At 39.0% G+C, this 21,642-nt stretch overlaps 1 protein-coding gene across 1 annotated transcript in view; it reads left to right on the forward strand.

The window, feature by feature from the left end:
- Positions 1-14,577, forward strand: part of SPATA6L (spermatogenesis associated 6 like) — a gene marked incomplete at its 5' end in the record, with an annotated part of 36,274 nt that extends 21,697 nt beyond the window's left edge. The window contains 6 exons of the mRNA XM_084236958.1: positions 1,826-1,903; positions 4,205-4,432; positions 8,177-8,279; positions 12,149-12,183; positions 12,874-13,070; positions 14,382-14,577. Of these exons, the coding sequence (XP_084093084.1) occupies positions 1,826-1,903; positions 4,205-4,432; positions 8,177-8,279; positions 12,149-12,183; positions 12,874-13,070; positions 14,382-14,544 (804 nt within the window). The 3' untranslated portion in view covers positions 14,545-14,577. The remainder of the gene's footprint in view (positions 1-1,825; positions 1,904-4,204; positions 4,433-8,176; positions 8,280-12,148; positions 12,184-12,873; positions 13,071-14,381) is intronic.
- Between the last annotated feature and the right edge of the window lie 7,065 nt (positions 14,578-21,642).

Raw genomic sequence — 21,642 nt, forward strand, 5'->3', positions numbered from 1 at the left:
GGTGAAGACTAAATTTATGAGGTAAGCAGAAAAGAATGTTATCTCTTAAAATTAACTTCAATGAATTTTATTTTTTTTGCAATGATTCTAGAAAAATGTTACGTTTAAATTAATTTATTGATCTAAATGTTGTCACCATCATCTCATCTCTAAGGAGAGCAGACAACATAGAACCTGTAAATTGCAACTCTAAACTGTTATGCTAGATCAGCACTGTTGTGAAAAAGCAAACACATCCTTTTTATTATCTGTCAGTCATTGGCAGGAATGGAGATTATATAAACCTGACAAGTATGTGTTACAGGGTGTGGATTCTTACTGATAGGGAACCCCACCCTCTGTCTTTGCAGTCCGACTAGGCGGTTGTAGTATTGTTAAGTGTGGACTCCGATTGTCTGGGTTTATTTTATTCATTTATTTTAAATTATTTTATATATTTTTTACATCGTTTTTCATTTTTGCACAGCGTATGCATTTTCATCTTGGTTAAAATTCCCACCACCCATTCAGTTTTGTAACTCAATGACTGTGTGACTTTGGGTCAATTACTTAATCTTTGTGTTAGTGGAGATCTGTGTTCATGGTTTTCCCAGATCTTTTCTTTTAAACATAGAAGTGCAAAAAAAAATGAGGTCTGGAAATTGATCTAATGAACAAAAAATTGGGGTATAAAATATAAAGCAAGTTTTTCAAAGCAAGTAAGTAGAGAAAGAGAAACTCTGTCATCCTCTCCCTATGTGAGCTCATTCAATTCTGTAATTCAATTTAGAGTAGTTAACTACATTAACAGCAGTGCCAGGATGCCTGGGTTCAATTCCCAGCTCTGCCATTACTAACTGGACAGGTTACTTAAACTTTCTATACTCTAATTTACTCATCTACAAGCAGAGACACTTTTAGGACCTATCTGTTGGATTTTTTTTCTGAGGATTAGATGAATTAATATATGCAAAATACATAGGCCATTTGGAAGGGAGAGTCAAGAACACTTAAAAATCTACCCTCTTGGGCCTTCCTGGTGGTGCAGGGGTTAAAGTCTCAGCACTATCAAGCTATTGCCAGTCACTGTGACATGAGTTCAACCCCGGGCCAGGGAGCTAACCCACACGATGCAGCAGACCTCTCCTATCTTGCCTGCTGCTCCTCTTAGCAGTGTATTTCTGTTTGTGCCTGTTCTGCTTCCTACTCTGTCTCACTCACCTCCCATACCTCTGGCCTACACCCCAGTTCTTGTATACCTAAATAAATAAAAAAAATCTAAACTTTTAACAAATTTTATAACTTGTTACATATATAGTATTATATATTGTATTTTGTAGTATTGTAAATTATTTTATATATATTTAATATGCAATATATATTAAATATAATATTGTATATACTATATATGTATGTAGTATTGTAAATTGTAGTTAAATTTCTTACATTGGCTCTTCAGAACTTTTCATTTTATATAACTGAAACTGTATCCTTTGACCAATATTACCCTATTTCCTGCACCCTGCAGCCCCTGGTAACCATGATTCTACTTTCTGTGTCAATGAGTTTGACTATTGGTAGATTCCCCAGATAAGTGACTTGTTTCACTTGACGTAATGTTCTTCAGGTTCTTAGTTGTTGCAAAGGGAAGATTTTATTTCTTTTTTAAGGCTGAATAACATTCCATTCTCTATTTATTCTGTATATATTTTAGATAATGTGGGTGGAGTATGCCAACCAAAAAAAAGAGCAATTAGGTTCTTGCATATTTCAAATTAGGATGGGATGGGTAAAGAACCTGTTTCCAATAATCTTACTTGCTTCTTTTATGCTGTTTTATTTTTAGGGTATTGCTCCCAAATTAGAGTTTCATACATGGACAGCCATCAGAGAATGTGCATTTTTGCATGAAAACAGATTTCTTGTAAGTGTAATCATGAAGCCAGTGATAGAAATGTCAGGAATTTGAGACATCCATTAGCACTACCTCCATTTTACTTTCATTCAGTCCTGATTTCCCTTATTGTCTATAAATTGGTAATCATGTAAAATCTTTTCTAAAACAAATGACAAATGAGTGAAAGTAATTTGTAAAGCTCATTTAAGTTATTTACTTGTCATCCCAAATCTAATTCGGGGTTTTGGGAGATACTGTGAAAATGTGGGCTGTGGATTAACAGTACTGAATAAGGGTCATCAATCTGTGCAAGTCCATCAAGCCTCAGGGCATAATAACTCATATAATGGGAGACCAGCAAGTGCTTTTTAGGAAGGCATTAGCTGCTTTTTAATTTTTTTCTTACCCACCATTTTCTGCAATTTGTTTGATTTGTGTGTATGGTGAGTTTTCAGTCTTTCTTTTATTCCACTATTCTAATCTTGTCTCAAAATCTTAATTTAGATTCTCTTTTAAGTGTAAACTTGAAAAAAGAAATTTTATTATTTTCTCTTATAACAAAAGTATCCCTTTTATTTTAGAAAATTAGAAAATACAGATAAGCAAAATGGACAAATTAATTTTTTGAGTGTATTCTATACATACATACAAATACACATACACTTTTAATTTTAAAAGATTGGGATCAACTATACTGCATATTATTTGGTACCTTTTTTTTTCCAGTTGGTATAACATGCATGTGTGCTCATGTCCTTATGTATTCTTATGCTAGGCAGTTTTTCATTGCTTCATAGTATTCCATTGTATGGAAGTACCATAATTTGTTTGGTCATCATTTCTGGGGTTTGGTACTTAACAGATTTATCAGTCAGGGTCAGTCAGGAAAACAAATCCATCTTATTTTTTAAAGAAAGACTTAATGTTAAAAAAAGAAAAAAGGATATACAGGTAAGAGGGAGGAGGAGGAGAATAATGAGTGATAGAGATAGTAATTGCAAGAAAGAGCTTTCACTTGCTAGGGCTGTGGGAACAAAGGGAACAGATTCTGTCAACAACATAGAAGCTTGAGAAAGACACTTCAGAGAAATGGGACCCAGACCTCTGTGTGTGGGGGCCTGCTTTCCTGGGTACTTCCTTAGGAATTCAGAGTTAGGTCTCTGATGAGTTGGAACTCAGGGCTCTAAGGAAGGACACGTTCATTACTGGTATCTTGGAGATTGGCGGAAGGATCCTGTAGGACTAGAGTAAAATTTATGAGTGCTGGACTATCTGAGAGGAGCACAGTGAGCTAGTCTGGCATTATGGGGAGGGGAGGCTATACATTAGAACCATTTGTTACTAGCAGGTGAAGAATGGCTTCTGGGGTGGTACTGACAGGAATAGAATGAAAAACTGGAAGCCATGAGTTCCTTCCTCCTCATCTTGTGATCTCCCTTTAATGCTTTTTTTTTTGTGTGTTTATTTATTTATTTTTTATTATAAATTTTATTTTTATATTCCCTATACAATTGCGACCCCCTTATTTTGACCCCAATCCCTCCCCTCCCTACATCCCACCCCCCATAGAGTGTCCCTGGTTCATGGTTGTTTGTTGATTTTGATATTTTCTTTCTTATAGTTATTCTTTTTCCTGGTCCCTTATATAAGTTTTCTAGATTCCTGCTATGAGCGAGACCATCCGGTATTTTTCTTTTTCTTTCTGGCTTATTTCGCTGAGCATGATCCTTTAATGCTTTTTAGTGCTGGAGTTGAATGAAACAACTGGGAGAGCAGAAAGTAGGGTTGCAGAGAGCTACACATTATCATAAAGTTGAGGATAGAAAGACAGTGGAGCTGAGAGGAAATTGTTTACCACCAATATATTGGTTTCTAATTTTTGACTGTTATAAGAAGTTTTGTAGCTATACACAGCCATAATTATTTTCTTATAATAAATTCCTTCGAGTGAATTGCTGGAACCGAGTATATGATGAAGTCTTACCTCTCCTCTCCCTTCCCCTTCCTGCCTCTCTCCCCTTCTTTTCTCCCCCCACTTTTGACTTGGGGAGATGCAGAGTTGGTATCTGACATTTTCCAACTTTCTCCTAATACAAAATAATCTCACTGTTATTAATTGAAATGTATTAGCAAGTTATAATCTTAGTGTGATATTAAGCTGAGCTGAAGAAAAACTTAGATAAATGACCTGTCTTGTTATTATTTTGCAAACCTGTATGTTCCATCTTCTTGGTTAAACAAAGGCCAGTTAAATAGTTATATTCTGATTGAATTTCTTTTCTTTCAAAAATTTCATATTAAAAAACATTGTGTTTTTTTTTCCCCCAGGAAGAAAGATATAAGTCACAAAAGCCTTTTTATACATCCTGTGGATCAAAATTCCACTTAAGTAATGTAAAGATGAAGCCAAAGGAGAGTAATCTGGACAGCCTGCCCGAAGGCATGCAATCCTGGGCACCCTCTCCACATTCCACCAGTCGTTTCCTGCAGGACCAGCCAGCTCAGTTGAACCTTAGAAATAATTTCAAAAGCAAACCTCCGTTTGTAGTTAGACATGTGAGCCTAAAATTATCTTTCAGAGCCTTTGGAATGGGGAGGGTATGAATGGGAGTGAAATAAAGGAAGGTTGGGCCATAAATACAAATGGGTAATATTAAATAAAGAGGGAATTAAAGCTAATTAAATAAATTATTATATTAGGTTCACGTCCTAGAGTCATTGTCAGGAAACCCTATAATGATGTCTCCTACAGAAACTGGCTCAGTAACTGTCAGTCATTGCTATTTTTAATTTTTAAAAGTTATTAGTAGAGGGTGATGTCTATACATGCTAACCTGTCATTATCCAGAAGAATCAATGAACTGACAGGTGTAGAAAATGCTTAACAAAGGCTGGCATATACTCTGTTATCAATAGAAAACTAAAGCTTCATCAATTTTAAAGAAAACTGCTTGAGCTCTTACTGAGATTGTTTTTCAGTGACCATACTTTAAAGCAGATAAAAAACAATGCTGTCTGCAGGAAGAAGCAGTGATGTATGATACTTAGAGTCTGAAATGTTATTATTTTAGATGTAGGCCTTAGGAAATAGTGGGCAAATTTATTCATACCAGTTCTCTTAGTCTCCTTAATTTATTTTTATTTTTACCACTAAAAAGATTGTGGAAAATGATGAAAAGTTCAAGAAAGGAATTAACTATAGGCTTGCCAGCATAATAAAAATATATTAAAAAATTTATTTAATTTTTTTTGCATTTTTACACTCTTTATACTCACAAGACTTTTTACCAAAAAAATGTAATTATACTGTATATACAGGTTGATTTTGTATATACAGGCTGATTATACTGTATACTGTATATACAGGTTGATTTTGTGATATATACAGTTCATGCTACATTAAAAACATTTTCTATATTATTTTTTATTCTTTTTTAAAAAGATTTATTTATTTATGCATACAAGAACTGGGGTGCAGGCCAGAGATGCAGGGGGTGAGAGGATTTACCAGGGACAGAGTGGGGAACAGAACAGGCAGACTGACTGAAATACACTGCTTAGGGGAGCAGTGGGTGAGACAGGAGGGGTCCACTTTGCCATGTGGGTTTCTCTCTGGCTGGCTGGGGATCGAACTTGTGCTGCAGAGGCTGCAGACTGGTTCATAGTGTGGTGCTTAACCCCTTGCGCCACCAGGGAGGCCCTATTTTTTATTCTTTTTAAAAAATTTTAAAAAGATTTATTTATTTATTCATATTCATTCATTCATTCATTCATTCATTCATTCATTCATTCATTCATTTATTTATTTATTTATACAAGCACTGGGTACAGTCAGAAGCGCAGGAGGGTGAGAGAATTCACCAGAACCAGACCGGGGAACAGAACAGGCAGACTGACGAAATACACTGCTGAGGGGAGCAGTGGGTGCGGCAGGAGAGGTCTGTCATGCCATGTGGGACCCTCACCCGTGGCCAGCGATCGAACTGGCACTGCAGAGGCTGCGGGCAGCTTCACAGTCCAGCGCTCAACCGCTGTGCAACCAGGGGAGGCTCCCTATTTTTTATTCTTTTTTTTTTTTTTTTTTTTTTAATAGAGGCATGCTTTTACTTATTTATTTATTTGTTTTTTTTTTTTTTTGTTTATACATGCACTGGGTACAGTCAGAAGCGCGGGAGGGTGAGAGAATTCACCAGAGCCAGAGCGGGGAGCAGAGCAGGCAGAAGGACCGAAGTACACTGCTGAGGGGAGCAGCGGGCGGCAGGAGAGGTCTGCGCACCATGTGGGACCCTCCTCCGGTGGCCGGGGAGCAGCCGGGGGATCGAACCGGCGCCGCAGAGCCGGGGGATCGAACCGGCGCCGCAGACGCTGCGGGCAGCTTCGCAACCCAGCGCTCAACCGCTACGCCACCGGGGAGGCCCATCTATTTTTTATTCTTAATGAAGATTATTCCTCATTCTAATTCATAACTTGTTCTCCAGAATATTAACTATTGATATTTTTGTCAAGTTAACTACTTGACTTTAAGAAGGGGTAATGCTTGTGTAGTAGATGTAAGTATGAAGTGTGGTTAAGTCCCAAAGTCAAGGTGCTGTTGGGATGAGCATATATAAGGTCTACTTATAAGTGGAGCACAGATCTTGTTTGGCTCGAAGCTAGAGAATAGCTTTTTTTCTTCATGTTTTCCTGGATAAAAATGTGTGGCAAAAACCTAGCTTCATAGAAATATTGAATTGTGTTTATTGGACAATCTAATTTATTCCATTTGTTATAAAATTCTCTAAAATCAGTAGTCTATGCCATTATTACTAAATAAATCTTGGTAGAATTTTTAGAGAATGACATTTGCTTTGTATTTATTTTATTTAACAAGTTCTCATACTTTTACTATGTGCCAAGCCCCTTTCTAAGTGCTTAATACATAGTAACTCTATTTAGTCCAATTCCCTGATGGTGTCTCAGGATTCTTTAAGAAAAAGCATTAAAATTTAGATGTGAATATTAAAGTTCTAATCAATTTATTTCTAAAGTAGAATGAATAGTGACATTATGACCTGTTTTCTTGAAATTTAAAAAAACAATAAAAAAAATTAACAAGATAAAAACCAAAAACCAGCAACTCTATGTCATAGATACTCTGGAAGTATCACTATTTTTTAAAAGATTTATTTATTTATACAAGAACTGGGGTACAGGCCAGATGCACGGAAGGGTGGGAGGATTCACCAGAGACAGAGCGGGGAACAGAACAGGCAGACTGACAAAATATACTGCTGAGGGGAGCAGTGGGCGAGACAGGAGAGGTCAGCCGTGTCATGTGGGACCCTCGCCAGCCGGCTGGGATTGAACCAGCGTTGCAGAGGCTGCGGACAGCTTCACAGTGCAGCACTCAACCGCCTGCGCCACCAGGGGAGGCCCTGGAAGTATCCCTATTTGAATTATTTTGACCTGTTTGCAGATCATGTCCAATTTTTCTTTAGGAAGATGTGGTCACCTTAAGTAACATAATAATCACTACTGTTATTTCTTTTTTGCCTCAAGAATATAGACCCTGAGAAGGGAATGTGGAAGATTAAAGTGTCACTGTGATAATCCCTTCTCTTCAAGGAAAACCCTACCTGGGCCAACACTGGCCATACTGTTTAGAAACTTGGAAATTGGTCCTATTTTAAAAGATTGTGAAATAAATTCATTTGTTGTTCACTGGGCTGGATCCTTACCAGTGATTAGAATGTAATATGTGTTTAACTTTATTTAGTTCATTACACTAACATTTAGCTAACATCTTCATGTTCTAGCCTCACTGATTATAGGAACAGTCAGGTTACCCTAGTGAGTATAACATTTAAAGTATTGTTGGGTATAGTATTTTTTTTTAAGATTTATTTATTTTATGCATACAAGAATGGGGTACAGGCCAGAGGTGCAGGGGGTGAGAGGATTCACCAGAGACAGAGTGGAAAACAGAACAGGCAGATTGACAGAAATACACTGCTGAGGGAAGCAGCGGGCGAGTCAGGAGAGGTCTGCTGCACCATGTGGATTTCTCCCTGGCCGGGGATTGAACTCGTGCTGCAGTGGCTGCCATTAGCTTCATAGGTTGCATCTCAACCCCCTTGCACCACCAGAGAGGCCCAGGTTGGGTATAGTATTCTTAAGTACTTGGAGACTGTGATTTAATTTGCTTCCAACTTTTCTCACCTGTTTGACCCATGATGAGGCGGAGAGAGGCATTACAGCTAATGAGGAGAGGGTAATGTAGCAAAAGTAGATTCAAGTCCTATTTATTTCCTTTCCTCTTAGGTGGACAGTGCAAAGCCCTTTGGTGAGAATATTTCAGATTATCATTCCCAGAAGTCTAGAAGAAAATCTAATTTTTCAGGCTTTCCATATCTGATGAAAAGAGGTACTTGAGTTTCTTGTTACCTTTATATATTTCTCTATGGGAAAATGAATGCTTTCTCCTTATAAATCTTTCATTCTGAGGAGTCAAAAATTACCTTGTAAACTTGGGGCTTAATTGTCTAGTCCCCTCCAGCCATGGAGTTTCCAGGTATGAGTCCTCCATAGGCCGAATCAGCTAAGTATGGTCTCTTTCATAGTTCTCCTAACTGTTGAAGGAGATTGTGCTGAGTAGCGTGATCACTGAGTGTGTTCTGGTGGCAGCAGGGAGCACACTAGTGTGAGCTCCTTGTAAAGGCATCTTTGATAGCAGACAAATAAGACTTACCATTTCTTTGGATGGGGAAAAGCAGGGAATTAGTGGAGATCAGGAGATGTAATATCTGCTTTATAAGAGTCCATGTCAGTGAGGAGGGGAGTCAACTCTATCTGAAGCAGTTAGGTTAAGGAAGGGGGGATCTCAAATGTTTAGGTGTCAGGACCCTTTTGCATTATTAAATACTATTAAGTATTTTTGTTTATATGGATGATGTCTGTGGAACATTCAGAATATTAGAAATTAAAAGTGAGAAATTTTTAAAACACATTCCATTAGCCAGTAGCGTGACACATTATGTAATTTTGGAAAACTCCATTATAAGTTGTGAGAGAATGAGAGTTAAGAAAGGTTAAAAGTTAGAAAGGCAACTCATATCTTATTATTATTACACAGTTTTGAGTTGAGAGTCACTGGGTTAAGGGGTCCCCTGGAGGCCGTTACCTTGTGAATGAAATACATGAACCATGTCAGCACTGAAGGCCAGAGCTGTGAAGTTCAGTCATTCCTGAACTAGAGAAGGATGGTGGTTGTCATTCTCTTAATTCCTGGTGGGACCAGACCTACACCATCCTTGACTACAAGGTTTCCTATCTTAGGCTTTCACATTTGTACTTTTAAGGGATTGTACAGTCTCTTAAGGTAACTCAAGTCAGTGTTCTTGGAACATTGTGTCTATTCAGACAGGACAGGGTACAGGGTTTCAAGCAGAAAGTGCTTCATCACCTCTGACATTTAAGTCATTTGGATTGAAAATCACCCATGTAGCCTACAAAAGTAGCACTGCCCTCCCCCTTACTGTGATATCAAGTAGCAGTAAATGTCCTTTCCCTGGGAGGACAAGTTAGATTTACTGCTGGTTCAATTACAATGTGACTCATTTATCACAGCGGTCTCCACCTTTGTCTTTTCTTTATCCTGACAGGTGAAGAATGTTTTTAGGTTGCACATCAAGTTTTTTTTTTTTTTCATCATTATTCATTTTTAAACAATATTTGCTTCCTCACACCCCCTCAGGTATAGAGTTTCCTTCACCAATGCACCCGTGCACCATCACCTCAGTCCCCTGTGCTCCTCCCTCTCTCCCTCTGATGCCTCTCCCTCCTCCTCCCTGCAGGATGTCTCTGATTTATAATTGTCCGTTTTTACCTTGTTGTGTTTTGTACTGTTATTATTTTTTTACACTGATGTGTTATTGGGTTTCCCTATATTCCTGCTATAAGTGAAACCATCCAATATTTTTCTTTTTCCTTTTGGCTTATTTCACTGAGCATAATTCCTTCTAGCTCCATCCACGTTGCTGTGAATGGCATGTTTATCTTTTTTGACTGCTGACTAATATTCCATTGTGTATATATGCCACATCTTCTTGATCCAGTCATCTATTTTTGGACATTTGAGTTGTTTCCATGTTTTACCTATTGTCAATAGTGCTGCAATAAACATAGGGGTACAGGTGTTCTTTTGAATCACTGTTTTTGTGTCCTTTGGGTAGATCCCTGTGAGTGGAATTGCCAGATCTTATGGTAGCTCCATTTTCAGTAGACTGAGGAACCTCCCGACAGCTTTCCTTAGTGGTTGGACCAGTTTGCACTCCCACCAGCAATGTAGGAGAGTTCCTTTTTCACCACATCTCGACAACATTTGTTGTTGTTTGTTTTTTTGATATGTGCCATTCTTACTGGTATAAGGTATTATCTCAATGTGGTTTTAATTTGCATTTCCCTGATTATCAGGGATGTTGAACATTTGTTCATATGCCTGTTGCCCATTTGCATTTCCTCTTTGGAGAAATGTCTTGTAAGTTCTTCTGCCCATATCTTGACTGGATTGTTTGTTGAGTTGTGTGAGTTCTTCGTGTATCTTGTGATCAATCCCCTATCAGTTGACCGGAGTGCAAAGATTTTTTCCCAATCAGTAGGGTGTCTTTCTGTTTTGGTTAATGTCACTTTTGCTGTGCGGAAGATTTTCAGTTTGATGTAATCCCAGCTGTTTATCTTTTCCTTGACTTTCTTTGCTTTGGGTGATGTTATTGCGATGTAAGTCTTTAGTGTTTTACCTATATTTTCTTCTATATATTTTGTGGTTTCAGGTCTTATGTCCAGTTCTTTTATCCATTTTGAGTTGATTTTTGTGCATGGTGAAAGGTAGTGGTCTAGTTTCATTTTTTTGCATGTGGTGGTCCAGTTTTGCCAGTACCATATATTGAACAAACTGTCCGTGCACACCAAGCTTTTGTTACACCTACATTTAGAGAAGATGTTCAGACCTCTGGGCTCAGATTCTTGGAATCCCTGTGGCTTCTGAGTCAGACCTTTGCTTAGGTCACCTGCGAGCTCATTCATCCAGGTGTAAAGTAGAATAAAGCAGTGCCTCTCACACTTCGCTATGCACTTAAGTCACCTGGAGATCTGGTTATCTGCAGATTCTGATTCAGGAGGACTGGGTATGTCCTGGGATTCCTTTTTCTAACAAGCTTCCAGGTGATGTGATGTTGCTGGTCCTTGCACTGCACTTTGAGAAGCAAGGGAACAAAGTCAAGCTCCCTGTGAAAGGGAGTGCCCAAATTCAGTAACAAGAGGGCTACTACGCCATAGGGCAGGTTTGTGATGATAGGTGAATAGGGCTTTAGCATTGTCAATTCTCTGCTCACCAGGGGTGGGGAAAAGGGGTCTTCTGGGACATGGTGGACACACACATATGGGCATGCTCAGAGGGTGTGACAATTACCAGGCTTTCAAAATTCCCTTTAATATCTTCCTCCTTCTTCCTTCAAGTGAGCAAGAGGGGAATCAGCAGTCTAGGAAAAGCCCCTTGACACTGTCTAAGCCCCAGTCACACTGGGAGAAGCTATGATGGCCTTAGCATAATCTTGCAAATACTCATTCAATAGCTTATTTTTTTTCCAACCTGGAGAGAGCCAATTTAGTCTTGTTCTTTTCTGTGTGTATTATTACTTCCTAGTTACTCTTACCCTCCTCTGGCACTAGGTCTGCTTATTTATTATGATTTAGGGTAATCATAATGATTTACATTTTGGCCACACTGTTTTACAAACTCTTATGTATTCATTGTCTTATTTTAACATCTGTGTGTACATTGGAAAAGTGCACTCAAGATTTCCTGCATAAATAGAATTCCACAAAAACCATGTATAAAGGGGATGTCATCAGAAGAGGAACAGGATTTGAAATTTATATTAGAGCTACATGGCTTTCTTTTAGGCTCTGGCATCTGGGTAAATAGAAGTTTTTCAGGCTATTTAAGAGTTACTGAACTTATTGGTCACTTTACTTTCTCTTTACCCTTTCTGTATCCACATGTGCTGTCATACAATAAATTTGATGACTTTAAAGAAGACAGAAAAATTCATAGATAGAATTGCTGTGACTGAAGGGAGACTTAAAAGTGATAGTAATTTATAAGGGAGAATTTAAGTTCTTAATTGTTCATTCATCGTATAATATTTTTGCACTGCTGTGAAATAAATGTAATTGTAGTTTTAGGGGTAACTGGTAATAAGAAGTCATTGAAACACCTGTTCCTCTTTCTTCTAGCTTCTTCTCTTGACAGCTTTGCAGCTAATATAAAGGTAATTTTAGAAGTAGCATTTGTACAATGATTTATTCCCAGCTATCTTATGTCAAATATTGTGCTTTTCCCAATGAGTGGTGGAAAGCATATTTCCAGCTAGTGTTGCTTATGGAATTGCTATAGTTTAACTAGAATTTAAGAGGCACCCAAACCCCACTCTATACTTTGTCCTAGTTAGTTTTCCCCCTTATTTAAGCTCTTTTCATTTTTAGGATGAGGGTGTATTGAGATGACAGACCCAATACCTATGTTGTCAGTAGGAATTTTTATTGTTTTTTCTCTAATCAAATACCTTTCTTTATACATAAAAGTGGTAAATCATGTGTTCTTCAAACTTGATTGATGAATAGATGTATGCCAAAAGAAAGGTATAGTCTTCTTATGTCATATCATTTAAATATTTTGTTATAAAATTGTATCTTCCCCAAACCCAAATATCCCTAATCCTCACAAATCAAGTGCAGTGCGTCCGTTTATTTTGGCTTGCTAAAATGTGCCAAACATGCAGAAATTTCGTTACCTTTCCGTGACCTTGCCCTAGTCTTCTCTTTTATTGCTGGAGAGCCTCTGGGCAGGTATTCTGTCATCTTTCTCCCAGTTCTCTTCTGTGTTCTACCCCACCCCCATTTCTAAATTAAGCAAACAATAACAAAACTACCACTAAAGAATAATGCACATTGTTACTCAGGTTATCAAAGAGCCAGATGAACGGATTATTTTAAGGAACGAATCACCATCAACTTTAGATTCAAGTAAGTTTGGAAAACCCTCGCTCAATTACAGTAACCAAGGGGATGCTGATTTCCACCAGGAAACTTCATTTGCCACTTCCCAGCACTCCAGGTCTCTCAGTCCTCTTCTGGATCAGCCCCTTCTCCGAGAAAGGTCAGCAGCAAGCAGCCATCTCTTGCTTGAAGAGCACGTTATGGTCTGCATTGAGTCACCTGGGGATCTTGTTAAATTACAGATTCTTATTCAGGAGGATTGGGGGGACCTGGAATCCTTTTCTAACAAGCTTCCAGGTGATGTTGATGTTGCTGGGCCATGCACTGCACTTTGAGAAGCAAGGGAACAAAGTCAGGGACTTTGCCCAGCACGGGACTAAAGCCAGGTTTCTTCATCAGTTTTCTTCCTTAAGATTATTCAGCTAGTGACTCCTAGATATGAAAAGTTGTAAATTCCAGGTAAGAGTTGAGCCTTTCTCTTGCATATTCTGTTGGAAATGGGATAGACGTATAACTTGGCATAAGTGTTATATATTTTTATCTCATAAATTTAAAAACTCATGCTTTTCATTTCACCACTATGTAAGTGCTCACCTTAGAATTTTAGACATTGTAGAAAAAAAAAGGAATAAAAAAAAAATCACTCATAGTCCTGCCACTCAAAGTCTAACATTAAGATGTGGGTGTAGTTTCTCTCTTTCTAGACATGATTTCTTGGTTATTTATATTGTCATAAAAAAACAAAAACAAAATAAGATTGCATAAATCTGTAGGGCAGCACAAAGATGGAGAGCAGGACCTTTATTTTCTAAACCACACTCTCTAGTAAGGTGACAAGTCCTCCATATACAATCAATAGCAACATAGAAAAGTTCATCTGGTTTGTCCAGGGCTGTCCTGGTTTTAGCCCTGGAATTCCTGCATTTTGGGAAACCCCTTTGTCCTGTGCAAACCAGGACAATTAGTCATTTTTACTGCAGGAAAGTGGCACCATGAAAATAATATTTTTAGATAGCTATTTTGAAGGATATCCTTGACACTGCTTACTCAAGTCCTGTGAAAAAGCATTTGGTGTTCAATTGGTGACTATTTTTCAAATGTGTACTTTATAGCTTCAAAATATTTCTATTCCTTCCTCATGAAAATTCTTAAAGGAGTATAGAAATGATGTACCTGGTCTTTTCTTTCTTTTTTTAAAAAAGATTTATTTATTTATGCATACAAGAACTGGCATACAGGCCAGAGGTGTGGAGGGTGAGAGGATTCACCAGAGACAGAGTGGGGAACAGAACAGGCAGATTGACTGTACATAGGTTTAGTAAAGGCATTGAAACCACACTATATATACTACTGTGCATATTGTTACTTTTTTCTTACTATTGAGTTATAAATAATGCACCTTAGTGATAAACACTCTCACTGTTCTTTTTAGTGGCTGCGTAACACTCACCCTGTTTAATCTATTAAGCAGGTTCCACCCCAGTTCTCAGTCCACATGGAAGAAGATCCATGAAAGGGTATTCAATCTTCTGACATCCCACAGAGCTCAGAAATACCTAAACAAGGTTAGGGCTTCTTCTAAAACTAGATTTTTGCTGACAGAATTATATGAGAAATGGGATTTAATAGTCTAGTGGGGGAAGATTAATCCATTTACAGTAAATGTAAATTTGTGATCCTCACTGAGGAGGGTACATGCTGTTCTAAGAGTGTATGAAAGGGGGTAATTGACTTCATTGGGAGTCAGGGCAGGAGTCCCCAAGGAAGAGACAGTAGAGTTTCCATCGGGGACATACATAGTAGCTAATTGGGAGCTCCCAAGTGGGAGGGAACATGATCCTTTCAAAGGCCTAAGAGAAGATGGTCTAGCTTGACCCCTTCCACTTGCCCATGGAATCTCAATCCAGGGAAGAACCCAGTTGTATCTGTGGTCTGTGTAAGGCCACAACATGGAAGAAAGTTTAACTAAATGTCAATAAGGTGTCTGTGGCTGTTTGACTTTTATAGAGTATGGAGAGTGTTTCTAATCCATAGGTAGATATTCCTAGTACTTTGTGTACTGCAGATATACAGCCATTAGCTAAGTAACCTGTCACGATTTTAAAAGAATTGAAATGAAAGTTTACTAGTGCCCCAGTTGTTGGGTTTAACCATATCATATTGTTGGATAGGTCATCATGATTTATTAAAATACTGGCATAGCCTAGATTTAGATTGGTTACCCGAATGCTATTTTCTCTCCAACAAGTCACTGGGTACTTTGCTAATTGTCAACCTTCTCAAGTAAGTGAATCCCTTGAAAATGTAAAAACAATGAAAGGAGAGAAAAAGGAGGCGAAAAGGAGAGCAGGAGGAAGGAAGGAAGGAGAAAGCAAAAGGGAGGGAGGGAGGAAGGGAGAAGAGGAATGAGAGGGAGGAGGAGAGGAAGAAAGGAAAGAGGGAGGAAAGAAGGAAGATAGTGAACCCCACATATATATGCATGTGGAGTTTATAGATCTTTTCCATGCAGAACCATATACCTGGTTCTCATTGATCTGTATTACATTTTAAGTAATGGAATTGCTGGATTAATTTTGTTGTAGGAAGATTCTATTGATGAAGTAAATGACGTCTTTGAAAGACCAAGATACCCTCTGAAGAAATACCCAGTGCATGAAGACAGATATTTTTAAGCTGCTGCTTATGGAAGTAAGCTGCTTACGTGCTTCTTCTTTTCTTGATTTGCTAAAATAATTTTAGTTTCCTACTGTCAATATTAAGACACTAGCGAATGTGAGACGAGGAGGAGACCTAAGAACCATGGTCTCTCTTTGCACTGTATAATAATGAGAGCATACATGTAGTCTGCCAGTCATCTTGCCTTCTCTTGTATTTTTTTTTTTCTTTCTCTCTCTCATTAATGTCCCCTCTTTCAGCTCCTTGAACATAAACTCTTTATTGCCATTGGCCTTTGCACATGTTGCTCTCTATCTGGAATACTTCCTGACCTTGAGTGGGTCACTTCTGTTTATCCTGCAGGTCCCATGGCTTTCCATGACACTTGCCCCTGCCTGCACTTTTCTTTCATATAGTGAAACACAATTTATTTGTAAACACAGTTTGGGGACATTAACTTGAAAGTATTTCACAAGGATCCTATGCTATTGTATTAGGTAGTTCCTCATTCTAGCAACATCAAAATAATTGTGTATTTTAAACAATAAATGACTGTTGAATGAAATAAATTGGTTTCCATGATGTTCAGGCTCCTGAAAGTCTGGTTTGAGGGTTTTTTATGCTTTAGGGCAAACTTGCCTTGTGCCAAGGCTGGCCAGAACCCTGGCTTTCAGCACAAAGGAACATGGAGGACAGCTTTATAATTGTCCATTTTGCAGGCTTCTACCTTAGAACGTTCTGCTTGGTAGATTAAAGGACAGATTCTGGACCACTTAATCTCTGGTTGCCAAAACAGTCATAGAGGCATTTATTAGGTTGTTATACGGAACATAGCCCACATAATTACCACTTAGGGAAAAGGGCCCACACAATTACCAAATCTCAAATTGCATTGAATTTCAACAAGGTAACATCAAGTTAAACAAAGCCTTAAACTAGCCAATATGTGGACATTGATGTGAAAGGATAGAGAGAAAGTAAGGGAAAAAAAAGTTAGTAAATTGTTTTAGAAAACAGGTTTCCTGTTTAACACAAGTTCCCACCTGATGGTTTGGAAAATGCTTGTTGGCCTTCTCAGCAAGTTCTCCATACAACTCTCTGCTTTATCCCCCTTGTCAAGGATTCCTGATGAGGCAGGGGTCATGGAAGGATGTGTTAGTGAAGGTTTTCGTGGCTGTAAAAAACAAGGCATTTATTAGAAAGATGCTGAGTAGCTCTGTCAATCCAGGGAAGATCCAAACTAGCAAGGTCAAACTAAAATGGCAGAGTGAGAGCCAACCTCCTCAGTCAGAAAATAGTTCCCAGTGAAGGGGGTTTGGCAGAGACTCTGGGGGTTTCCACCATGTGTCCCTTGATTCTCGCTTGCAACACCAGTCCTGTCCCTTCCTTCCACTTCTGTTCATTCACTGTCTATCAGCTTTCCCTCAGTGGTTTCCTAGTGGTCTCAAGAATTGTAGAGAAATAAAAAGTAGGTCCTTTCCATAAAAAGGTCATGGATTCTTGAGCTAAAAAAAATGAGTCTAATTGTCTGGCCAGGGAATGAGTGGAAGAAATGGGTAGAAGGGTTTGGAATATATAATTTCTCATGATTCTGAATGGTTTGGGACTTTGTGTTTTTAGTAGAAGACAGATTATCCTTTATATACTTTATAATGGTTAAAATGATGAATTTTGTTATGTAATTGGTACCACAAAAATCTTCCATAAACACATACACAGACACACATTCTTGTGGGAGGCATCATTGACTGTGTCATGGCCTTTAACAAGTGTGTGAACTGATTGCCTGTGTTTGCGGTTGCTCACTGAGATTCCACATTAAAGCATGGACTTCAAGGCCCTCCTCCCAGGACCCTCAGGCAAAATCAGATCTTCTATCTTCTGCCCTGTACCCCAGCTGTTGTATGCATAAATGGATGCATTTTTTTTTTTTTTTTGTGGGACTCTCGCCGGTGGCTGGGGATCCAACTGGCGCTGCAGAGGCTGCGGGCAGCCTCGTAACCGAGCGCTCAACTGCTGTGCCACCAGGCGAGGTGCCCTAAATGGATGAATCTTAAAAAAAAAATTGTAGCTCAGAAACTTTTCTAAGGTTAAAGAATAGTAAATAAAGTAAGTAAACCAAGGAAAGGAAAAAAAAGTCATTGAAGTACTAGTTTGTTTGTGTCATAACTCTATAGGCCTTCAGTGCCTTAGAAAGTGGTTGATATAGTTTCCAATCTCACCTGTCCCCACTGGGCAGGCAGGAACCATTGTCCTTCCTTCCATAAAGGCCCCTGTTCACCTTAGTGACAGACAGACCAATCTACAGATTCCAAGTTCCAGCCTTTGGAACACACCCTCCCTGATTTGGTCGCCAGTTTCTGACAGACTTGTCATTTGGTGGCTCTTCTGGGCTTTGACTCAATGAGTGATGACTCATCTCCCTTCATCTCAGGAGCCCCTGGTACTGTCAGAATTGAGTGGACCACTGCGGCAATCACTGCATGCATTCCTGGGTCAGCAGTCCTCAGTGAGCTTTAGAATTACTGGGGTCTTTTGAAAAATACTTGTGCTTTGGCCCCACTCCAGACCAATTTTTTTGAATCTCTGCATGTGGTTTCCAACATTGGTGTTTCTATAAAAGTTCTTCTTTTTTTAAGATTCATTTATTTATTTATGCATACAAGAGCTGGGGTACAGGCCAAAGATGCAGGGTGAGGGGATTCACCAGAGACAGAGCGGGGAGCAGAACAAGCAGACTGACTGAAATACACTGCTGAGGGGAGCAGCAGGCGAGTCAGGAGAGGTTTGCTGTGCCATGTGGGTTGCTCCCTGGCCCTGCCCGGGGATCGAACTAGTGCTGCAGAGGCTGTGGATTGCTCCATAGTGCAATGCTTAACCCCTTGTGCCACCAGGGAGGCCCTCTATAAAAGTTCTTTAGTAGATTCTGGTGTACATTTAGGATTGAGGATCTCTGCAGGAGACTGCCAGTGCATTGAGCATGGGGATTTGGAATACTCCTAATCCTCTACTGACCCCTTCCATGCTAAAAAAGAATTGTTTCACAGAATAGACTTGGTGGGGGCATGTTTCACAGTTGAGCTCAATACCAGTTTCTGGCATGTTCAGTATGTGCCAAGGACTGTATTACCCTTGAAAACACTATTGGTGGATTTATCATCATTCTTATACACAAAAGGGCCTATTAACCTGCCCAAGGTCATATAGCTGCTAACCTAATGTCGTCTCATTCTGCTTTGGGGATGAAGGAAAAGGTGTTCAGAGACCAAGTGACCCAAGGTGGAGCTACAAGCTGACCAGGGCAGTGCAAAATCAGCACTGGGTAGTTTGCCTTTGTCTCAGTACTTCATATGGTATGCAAAATTTCACATTTTACAGGGGAAGCTGAAAGTCGGAGGAGCATCATGGAGAACTCAGTCACTGAGTCAATTGACGCATCCTTAAAGAAATGAACAGCAAGTTACTGTCATGTGTATCAAACCGCCGGTGTTTAACCCCCTTTAAATCAAACCCTGTACTCAGTGTTTTGTACCCAGGTAAGAGTTGTTGATTAAAATGTTTCCTGTCTGGGCCTCATATTTTTTTGTAAAACTGGAAATTTGGTTTTAGTTTATTTGTGTGTTTTGAGCTTGAAATAGAAAATAACAGTAGTTGGGTGGCAGAGGCTTTTTTCATTTGTAAAATAGTTCTTAGAATTCTAACACAAATGTTGCCTTTTCAGGTGTTCTTCATTTTTTGACTGTGGATGAGTTCCAGAAAAATCCTACTCCCTTTACTTCCCACCTTCCTTGTTCCTTCCTTTTCTCCCTCTCTCCCTTTCTTCCTTCCTTCCTGTTTCTGAATAAACCTACATTTTACATGCACTAGGGGAAGCTGCTGTTTGGAGGAAAAACCTGATAAATGCTCCAGAAAGAGATAGTCAACCCGATTTTCTCTTTTTGCATAATCTGTATTTTGTTATATGTTTGATTTGATTTATGTGAAGTCCATTGAAAACCTAGGAAAGGGAAGCATTACACCTGGCGAATTCAGATCTTGCTTTAAAGGTTGAATTTCTGTGCTACAGTTGTAGAGAGATAATTTCTTTGGACTGTGGTTAAACTATTCTTTCATCACTTACCCTTCCTTTCCCCCAACAATTCTTTTTTTTTTCCACTTTATTTTTTAAATATATTTCTTACATCATTTTACATCTTTGCACAATGTATGCATTTTCATCTTGGTTATATTCCCCATACAATTGCACCCCCCCTATTTTGACCCCAATCCCTCCTCTCCCCATGTCCCCTCCCACCCCCGTAGCAACATGGATGGCGCTGGAAGGGATCATGCTCAGCGAAATAAGCCAGAAAGAAAAAGAAAAATACTGGATGGTCTCACTCATAGCAGGAATCTAGAAACCTAAATAAGGGACCAGGAAAAAGAATAACTATAAGAAAGAAAAAAATCGAAATCAACAAGCAACTATAAACCAGTTCCCCCAACAATTCTTAATAAATTTGTTTGAGGAACAAAACCATCCTCAAATTTTTTTTTTCTGAAAGAACCACTTTACATAAATAATCTCTGCAAATATAATTGTCCCAATGGGATTTTAAATTAGTAAGAAGGTGCCTTTATGAATCACACACACAGTTTGAGGGAGTCTGGAGGGGACAGGATGGGATGAAGCGAAACTTGAGGCTCACTTGTACAGCTTCACACGTCTCTATGTGTTAAGCTTCACTATAGCCACCATCAAAGTTCTGGTGTCATTTCCCCTATCATATTCACTCTTTCCCCCTCTTCTTCCTTTTTTGGTAACCATCATTTTCTAAGAGTTACTTTTGTGGTTTATTTTTAAAGTGCCCTGTAACCATGGAATAATATCAACTCTTCTTATCTACCAATGAGAATCACTTGTTGGAGTTTCTTTGCTCTCTGTGGCTTGCATTTCAGAGTTCCTAGTATGGAGACAAAGATTAACTTCCCCTCATGTGGCCCCCCTATCCCCCCCACAAAAAGCAAACCCAGCCATACATCACGGTGTATCTGCCTGTCCTATTGGCACATGTGGTCTTGGAGAAGAGACAAAGCTGTGGTGACCACCAAGCCACACAGTAACTCTTAGAAAATGATCTAGTGTGATAAAGAAACAAGTATGCCAGGGACACACAAACACACCCCTGGATTGTCAACTGTTTGCTCCAGAGGCTGGCGCATGCTTCGTAATTCAACACTTAAAGTGTTTGGGAAAAAATGAACTCGGGGCATTTCAGTAGAGTGACAAGACAACTAAGGTCTTTTGGCAGAAGTTGGAATGGGGTTAAACATTTCTTGTTTAGGCCAATAAGAGATGCTTCCTGCTCTTATTTCCTATCATTGCAATATTATGTTTGTAAACAGCATTTTTAGGAAGCCACCTATGCCGTCACCAAAAATAAACATCCCTGTTCCTTTTCCTTCAGGAACTGACATTCACTTAAATAGTACCTTGAAGTGATATAAATATCACACCTGCTTTAGTGGAATGACTTCTAGGATTCAACTGTAATAGGTGATATTGCTGAAGTGCTGGATTCATAGTGAGAATTTATCATCATGAAAGTAAGTTGTTGTTCCATAGGGAAAGTTCAGCAAGGTGCATGATGACATCTTTTTTTCCCTTGAGTCATGCAATCTCTCAGCCCTGACAATGAACCAAATTGATTCTATGGCCATGTGTGGAATTACTCAACCTGTATTTAAGCTTCTACTATGTGTACATTATTGTACTGGGCCTTGTGAGGTATGGACAAATCATGCCTGGGATTATGAAATACAACCTGTGCCTTCCTTGAATTTTCAGACTTATTAGGCAATGAGGTGTTTCAAGTGTGACCAGCAAAAGATGTTTCAAACACACGTACCTTCAGGAACAGGCAGAATTTGTGACTGTGGGAAGTAGTGGGGCTTGAAATAATAATGAGTGATGAGAACTGGGTTGAAAGGGTAGTGTGTAACTCCATCTCCCCTGCCTCCTGCTGTACATTCAAATTTTTCTAAAACAATAAAAAGCCTCTGTGGCCACATAAAACTACTCTGAACTTGCTATGAGT

This window comes from Talpa europaea (genome assembly GCF_964194135.1).
Source record: "Talpa europaea genome assembly, chromosome: 7".
Lineage (NCBI taxonomy): Eukaryota > Metazoa > Chordata > Mammalia > Eulipotyphla > Talpidae > Talpa > Talpa europaea.